We start from the raw sequence: 8,608 nt of genomic DNA, 5'->3' as shown, positions 1-8,608 counted from the left end.
CCAAAACATTTAGACAAAAAAAAAAAAAGATACTCGTTGATAACACTACCCTATCTTTAGTTCGCTACAACCAGAAAACTTTGACCAGGAAGCCACGCCTTTTCCGAACTCGACCGATCAGCCCCTCTCAAACATGGCGTTGTCAGGAAGTAATCCGTGGACGAACGGCTGTAGTACCCTTGACAAAGATGGCCGCGGTCGTTGCTAGAGCCTAACCTTCCCTAAGACACGTAGTCAAGCCGCGCCAGAATGGGGGAGGGGGGGAGGCCGCGCGCAACGTGAAAGGAGAAAATGCCTAAGCAGCGGCAAGAGTCTTTCAGCGTGGCTCAGGAGGTGAGATGTGTGGCGTGTTGCTAAGCAACCACAGGGGGGCCCCGAAGGAGAAGGTCACAGAGTAGAGAGGCGGAAGCAATGAAAAATCAGTGAGTTAGGGTGGCTGGGTGGGGTGCGGCTGTGGTGAGGCTCAGCCGTGGGATAGACAGGGAAGCAGATGTATGTTGGATGGAGGAGAGCAATCGAAGAGTGTTGTATGGATTACAATTCGATTCCAGGGGCGCATTAATGTCCAATATCCCCCCCCATATATATTTTGGTGAGTCAAAGCACACTTTGTCAGAGGAATTCGCAGTGTATGGAGCAGTTAAGGTAAAGGTTCCCTTGCTTGAAAGCCAGTCGAATCCGACTCTAGGGTTGCGGTACTCATCTCCGTTTCCAAGCCGAAGAGCCAGCGCTGTCCGAAGACATTTCCATGGTCATGTGGCCGGCATGGCTAAACACCAAGGCGCACGGAACGCTGTTACCTTCCCACTGAAGTGGTACCTATTTATCTACTTGCAATTTCTTGCTTTCGAACTGCTAGGTTGGCAGGAGCTGGAACTAGAGACGGGAGCTCACTCCCTCATGCGGCACTCGGGTCTCGAACTGCTGGACTACTGACCTTCCACAGCCTGCAGTTGAGCGTCTTAACCACTTGAGCCACCGCAGCTCCTATGGAGCAGTTAGTAATACATTTTTTGAATACTTCATTTCTACCCCAGGGGGGACCCAAAGTGGCTAACATCATTCTTCTGTCCTTCATTTGAAACTCGCAACAGTGGCATACCTAGCGTATTTGACACCTGGAGTGGAACATTTTTGAACATTCCCCATCTAGTCCAGCAGTCATCTAGTCCAGTGTCCTGTCTCACACAGCGGCCAACCAGTTGTGCTGAAGGATTAACAACAGGGCAGACAGGCTAAGGCCTTCCCCTGATGTTGCCTCCTGGCAGTGGTATTAAAAGATTTACTGTCTTTGAATGTGGAGGTTCCCTTGCCCAGATTGCCCGGAGGTATGGGCAGGGGTGTCACCAGTACGCTGGTCAACTTCTGCTATTTGTCTCCAGCCTCAGGTAAGTGGAGGTACAGGTGTTACTTCTCACCTATGGAGACCCTGTGAAAAACGACCTCCAAAACATCATTGACAGCCTAGCTCGAGTCTAGCAAACTGAACAGATGTGGCTTCCTTTGTGGAGTCAATCTATCCGTCTCGTTTCTCACTGCCTTTAACCTTTCCTAGCATTATTGTCTTTTTCAGTGAGTCTTGTTTTCTCATGTTGTGACCAAAGTGTAGTCTCAGTTTCGTCATTTTAGTTTCTAGGGAGAATTCAGGCTTGATTTGATCTAGAATCCACTGATTTGGCTTTTTGGTGGTCCATGGTATTGGTAAAATGCTCCTCCAACACCACATTTCCAATGAATCAATTTTCTTCCTGTCAGTTTTTTTCAGTGTCCAACTTACACATCCATACATAGTAATGGGAAATACCGTAATATGAATTATCTTGGTCTCCATAATGCCTCTTCTTACGCTAGAGGTATGCTGCCCATGAATATGGAAGTTTCCTTTAACTTGTGGCAAGAAACTGTGTATTATCTGCTGTGTGTTAAAAATAGCTTCCTTTTGTCTGCACTGAACTTGTCACCAACAACATAAGGACTTATTATACAACATTATATTTTTGGCCACTGTGTGACGGAGTGTTGGACTAGATGGGCCTTTGGCCTGATCCAACATTGGCGTCTCTTATGTTATGTTCTTATGACTGTGATCCTGTGCACAGGTTGTATGCCCCATTGGACTCAGTGAAGCTTACTTCTACTTGAACATTCGTAGGACTCAGCTGAAAAGGTTAGCCATCCTTGTTTTGTCAGTTTACAGTTTTCCTGTGCAGGCTATGTTCTGCACATCTTTGGCTATGAGCATTAAAGAGAAATTATGGGAAACATCTTTTATAGAAGAAGAGACTGTGTGACAAAGACTGTGGTCTCTGATACTGTGACAGGTTATATATTTCTGTTGTCTCGTCGTGGAACATTTATTCCACTTCCCACATACTGGAACTAGCTTGCCAAATTCTTTGTGCTGCAGTGGGGTGCAGTTCCTTCTGTCAACCTTGTGTGATGGCCAGTGGGAGAAGAGTAGTGTTCAGGAAGAAGCTTGTCTCTTTCCTTAGAACCATTAGTGTCTCTAAGGAAAGTCTATTTCTTACTTGGGGTGTGGTGGTATTACACATTAGCAGGGAAATCTAGTATAATGATTTCTGAGCTATCTGATTGGAGTTGTACCATCATTGGGGGGGGGACCTATCCTTATTAGATGAATATAACTGTTCTGTATATGTAATCCGTGTGGTCCTGGACGTTTTCTAAGTTGAAGCTTGTAATGTATTCCTACTGTGCATTTTGGCCTCTTGGCTTGGATTTCACCTGTATTCTCTGGGTAATGAGATAAAAATGCTGCATGTGTCTGTGTCAATGATGGAAGAAAACCGTGCAGATTCCTAGGGGCCAGCATTTGTTCTTAGGAACCAGAGTTAATATGAAAATCAATATTTGAGTGACGAACCACCTGGAACCTTTCCAGTGTCCATATGTACTATTACTTTTTTCCACCTTGCTTGGCTTATTTAATACTTCTGCTTCCCTCTTCAGGATATAGAGGCTGGATGAAAGAGAGCTTTTTGGAATGTTTTGGTTCTGATTATACCATGTTTCTGTTCCCTTCTCCCATTTCTCACTTCATATAGTTACCTACCCAAGAGTCATTCACAATTTTCCCCCTTGTGTTGCAGAGTCTTCTGGCATCTGCAGTTATTTTGATCTTATTAAAATTCCCCAGGCTTGGAGGCAATGATGTGTTGATTTAATCAAAAATGTTGGCTAGTCTGAACAGTGCAACCAAATGTTCACAAGTGGGAAATCCTAGGATAGAAGATCTCAAGCTCCACTAATCATAAGTGCTGCAGCCTTTTCAATAGCAGCTTTAGCACTAGTTAGCAAACACTGTCTGTCTTTGCGTGGAGACCTTGCAACAACAGTACAGCACACAGTAGAAAGTGGCAAAGAATAACAGAAAACACCTGTGAGCTGAATTTCCCACAAAATATTCATAAAGGAGACTTCATTAAAGTGAAATGCATTTATTGTCCGGAATACATCTATCCATATAATCCATCATAGGAAAATACCACTAAAACTCTATCCTACTCGATCAATTTGCAACTGGTCTACAGGAGGAAAGCCCAATCTTGTCAGATCTCGGAAGCTAAGCAGAGTCAGTGCTTGGATGTGAGACCACCAAGGAAGACTCTGCAGAGAAAGGCAATGGCGAACCACTTCTGTGTCTCAGTTGCCTTGAAAGCCCCTTGCTGGGGTTGCCATAAGTCTTTACATCCACACACAAGGATCTAACTACCTGCCATTGTGCTTGGCCGAAAGCTCTGCTTGCCTCGGAAAGGAAGGGGAGGTAGCCAAAACTCAGGTGAGAGAATTGCACAGTGTTGTGGCAACCATTGTGAAGGCCCAGTGAATGATATAGCATTGTCTATTGATGTATTAATAAATAGCTATTGAGAGAAAATTAAAGAGACATTTTGCAGCAACATGTATTATGTATTATCTGTATTATCTGATTTGAGAGAAGCAGGATTTCCCTTTTGTCACAAGGCTTCAACTCATGATCTTAATTCAAATGGGCAGTATGTGATTGCACATACGCAGGTCTGGATCCAAGGCTAATACTTAGAGTTATCCTTTTTATTGCTGTTTATGATGCCGTGCAGAAGCCATGACCCAGGCAGAATAAAGATGCTTTGGAGAGGGGGTGGAAATTACTGTGCTCCTAAAACTCATTCCAGCAAGAATAAGGAATGAGAAGTGACAGAATCATGAACAAGTACTTAAAAATTAACATCTATAGCCAAGCAGGGTTTTGAGGGTGTAGCATGTGGGTCATGTAGCACTGTGACCAAAAATACATTATTGTATTAAAATTCACTAACTACCTGTGGTAGTTTTCTGCTCTAGTTAGTCTGGCTAGTGTTCCACTGAAGATAAGTACTCATTTCTGAGTAGACTGTTCCAATAAGAAGAGACAGACTGAAAGCAAAAAAGCCTTGTACTCAAAGCAGGAATTCTTGGATTGTGTCATAGCAAGCCCCTATGTGGGCATGTCTGCACTGAAGGCTTTTGCTGATTCTTGGCATGTGTGGCACACATTCTTACTTCCCCTGTCTGAACTCTAACACAGAATCTACTTAGTCTAATCCACACTGATAGCATATGGAAGTTCTTGTAGGCATTTGGGAATTAGTACAATGGCATTGCAGATTGTACTGGACTGGAAGGGGCCAATTTCCCTTTTGTAAAAGTGTCTGGACAGAAATCTTGTAAATCTTATATGCTATGACTTGCTATGACCAGAAAAACATCTACTTCTGCTTCATTGACTATGCTAAAGCCTTTGACTGTGTGGATCACAACAAACTATGGCAGGTCCTTAAAAAGATGGGAGTACCAGACCACCTCACATGTCTCTTGAGAAACCTGTATTAGGGCCAAGAAGCGACAGTTAGAACCGGATATGAAACAACTGATTGGTTTAGCATAGGAAAAGGAGTACGACAAGGATGTATATTGTCACCTTGCTTATTTAATATATATGCAGAGTACATCATGCGAAATGCTGGCCTGGATGAATCACAAGCGGGAATTAAGACTGCTGGGGAAAAGATCAACCACCTCAGATATGCAGACGATACCACTCTAATGGCAGAAAGTGAAGAGAACCTTAAGAGCCTCTTGCTCAGAGTGAAAAGAGAGCGCAAAAGTGGGCTTGAAGCTCAACATCAAAAAAACTAAGATCATGGCATCCGGCCCCATCACTCCTTGCAAATAGAAGGGGAAGTCGTGGAAGTAGGGACAGACTTCACGTTCCTGGGATCCCAGATCACCGCAGACTGTGACAGCAGCCATGAAATTAAAAGATGCCTGCTTCTTGGGAGGAAAGCAATGGTGAACCTAAACAGCATGATAAAAAGTAGAGACATCACCCTGCCAGCAAAAGTCCACATGGTCAAAGCAATGGTATTCCCAGTAGTCATGTATGGCTGTGAGAGTTGGACTATAAAACAGGCCAAGTGCCGAAGAATAGATTCTTTTGAACTATGGTGCTGGAGAAGACTCTTGAGAGTCCCTTGGAGTGCAAGAAGATCAAATCAGTCAATCCTAAAAGAAATCAACCCTGACTGTTCCATGGAAGGCCAGATAATGAAACTGAAGCTCAAATACTTTGGCCACCAAATGAGAAGGGAGCACTCACTGGAGAAGACCCTGATGCTGGGAAAGATTGAAGGTCAAAGAAGAAGGGGATGGCAAAGGATGAGATGGTTAGACAGTGTCATAGATGCAATGAACATGAAGTTGAGCAAACTTCAGAGGATGGCGGAAGACAGGAAGGCCTGGCGTGATCTGGTCCATGGGGTCGTGAAGAGTTGGACTCGACTGTGCAACTGAACAACAACAAATGACTTGTCTCCTCTTTTATAGTTTTAAGATGACATATTGAAGAATAGCACATAACATTTAATATGTTTCCACAGTAATTGTCAGTTCAGTATTTTCACATTCCTCCAGCCTTTGTTCTCATTTGTCCTCAGTACTGTCAGTCATCTTAAGAAGGTGGTATTTGGGGGAGATGGCACACTTGCTTCCTGGCCCTGGGGTTGTACATTGAACCTAAACCTTCCTGCCTAAATCATCACATTCTTGACAGATGTTTACTTTCAAAGTGTCAAGTTAACAGAAATAGTACAACCCCCCCCCCAAGACAGCTTGTTCTTTCAGAAGAGTATTTCTTTATGTCCATTTTTAAAAGTGACTAGGCAGCTTTAAATCTAGACTGCTGCAAAAAGAACAACGGAAGAACACTGTCAGTGCTGTGACCAGTCTCTCGGCTACTCCTCGGAACTTTGCAGGTGGCCCTTTCTTTCTGATACAGCTCTCTGCACAAAGGCAGAAGCAAATGCTATTTCCATGAGGCAGAAGGGACAAGTGTGGTAGAATGCGAAAGGATTTCTGACTGGGGGAAAACAAAGAGTGAATGAAGTAATCTCTACGTTTAGTGGGGCCTCCAGTGTGGAAGTGCGAGTGAATCATTCTGGCAAGTAAGCTGCTAGCAGAAGCTTGGCTTTTGGGACGTTGCTGTGACTGGTATCCTTGGCACAGTCTGAAAGAGATTAAAATGTACAATATTTAGATAATAAAAGGAACTGGTGGGGGGGGTCAGCTCTGGTGGTCTCGTTATCGGGCTAAAATGCACAGGGCTTCTTTTTTTTTTAATGAGGTGCTGGAACTCTCAACAGGGAAATGAAGTTTTCAACCCATATACTGAAAACTCATGAATTTTTAAATATTTTAAAATAATTTTGTCAAAGAAGTTCCGGAATTCTGTTCTGGCGCGTTCCCCCAGGAAAAAAGCCCTGAAAATGCATATTGTCTACAGACTGCAAAGGCTGGTTGGCTAAAGTGCCACTGAAGAGTGTGACGGTTGCTGACATCGCCTTCTGAGTTCTGACTTAGCTGAGCTAACAGGGAGGAAATTTAATCTGTCTCCTCCTCCCAGGCTCCCACCACTTCTGCTTGGCTCCGATCTGTTTTATGGGGGTCAGGAGATGTAAAACCTCATTATCTGACTCCACTGGACGTCCATGCTTGTGTGTTGTGGCCGAGTGCCAGGATCTTAATTAGGGAATTTGTAAAGACAGAGGGCAGATGCCACTTCTTGAAAACTGCTTGTAGCCTCCTGAAAGAAAGAATGCTTTTTATTAATCCATTACAAAAAAAAAATCATTCATATGTCTGTCTGTGTGCGTGCGCACAGACACACACACACACACCAACAAAAATCCAGCCCACATCAAAAGTCTGTTTTTCAGGCTTCCTCTTGGCATCTTCATCTGGAGACCCTAGGAATAAATGAGCACAGTAATAAGCATATATGTCTCTTTCCCCCTACCTGTCCCCCCCCTGGAGGGGGCCTCTGTTTTGGAAGGTCTCCAGAACAGTGACCATAATGTTATTGAGTTCAGCATTTTTATAAATAGGGAGTTGCCCAAAAAGACCGACACAACCACTTTTAACTTTAAAAGGGGTAACTTCTCTGATATGAGGGGACATGTAAGGAAGAAACTGAAAGGAAAAGTAGAAAGGGTCAAAACAAGTGGGGAAGCTTGGAGACTATTTAAAACTACAATCCTAGAGGCTCAGAAAAAATATATACCGCAGGTTAGGAAAGGCACAAATAGGTATAGGAAAAAGCCTGCATGGTTAACTAACAATGTAATGGAAGCTGTAAAAGGTAAGAAGTATTCCTTTAAGTGGTAGAAAGCTAGTTTCAGTGAGGTTGATAATAGGGACCACAGGCTGTGGCAAATAAAATGCAAGTCTGTGATCAAGCAGTCAAAAAAAGGAACATGAGGAGCATATAGCAAAAAATATAAAGACCAACAATAAAACTTTCTTCAAATACATTAGAAGTAGGAAACCAGCCAGGGAGGCAGTGGGGCCCTTGGATGACCAAGGGGTAAAAGGAGTACTGAAGGATGATAGGGAAATGGCTGAGAAGCTAAATGCATTTTTTGCCTCTGTCTTCACTGTGGAAGATGAGAAGTGCTTGCCCACTCCAGAATCACTGATTTTGGGAGCGGTGTTGAGAGCTGAGTCAGCTTGAGGTGACGAGAGAAGAGGTCCTAAAACTGATAGACAACTTAAAAACTGATAAATCACCAGGCCTGGGTGGCATATATCCGAGAGTTCTGAAAGAACTCAGATGTGAACTTGTGGATCTCCTTACAAAAATATGTAATCTTTCATTAAAATCTGCCTCCATTCCTGAGGACTGGAAGGTAACTAATGTCACTCCCATCTTTAAAAAGGGTTCCAGAGGATATCCGGGAAATTACAGGCCAGTCAGTCTGACTTTGATACCGCGTAAGGTGGTGGAAACTGTTATTAAGGAAAGAATTAATAGGCACATAGATGAACAAAAACTATTGAGGAAGACTCAGCATGGGTTCTGTAAGGGAAGATCTTGTCTCACTAACCTGTTAGTGTTCTTTGAGGGAGTGAACAAACATGTGGACAAGGGGGACCCAATAGATGTTGTTTACCTTGACTTCCAGAAAGCTTTTGATAAAGTTCCTCATCAAAGTCTCCTAAGTAAGCTCAAAAATCATGGGATAAAAGGACAAGTCCTTTTATGGATCAAAAACTGGCTAGTTCATAGAAAACA

The 8,608-nt window shown here is 43.4% G+C and overlaps 1 protein-coding gene across 1 annotated transcript in view; it reads left to right on the top strand.

The window, feature by feature from the left end:
- Positions 1-255: 255 nt before the first annotated feature.
- Positions 256-8,608, top strand: part of CCDC167 (coiled-coil domain containing 167) — a 27,424-nt gene continuing 19,071 nt past the window's right edge. The window contains exon 1 of the mRNA XM_015416926.1: positions 256-333. Coding sequence (XP_015272412.1) covers positions 292-333 — 42 coding nt within the window. The 5' untranslated portion in view covers positions 256-291. The remainder of the gene's footprint in view (positions 334-8,608) is intronic.

This window comes from Gekko japonicus, unplaced genomic scaffold (genome assembly GCF_001447785.1).
Source record: "Gekko japonicus isolate JY-2015 unplaced genomic scaffold, Gekko_japonicus_V1.1 scaffold342, whole genome shotgun sequence".
Classification (NCBI taxonomy): Eukaryota; Metazoa; Chordata; class Lepidosauria; order Squamata; family Gekkonidae; genus Gekko; species Gekko japonicus.
Note: the sequence above shows the minus strand (reverse complement) of the source record. Positions and strands in the feature narration are given on the sequence as shown.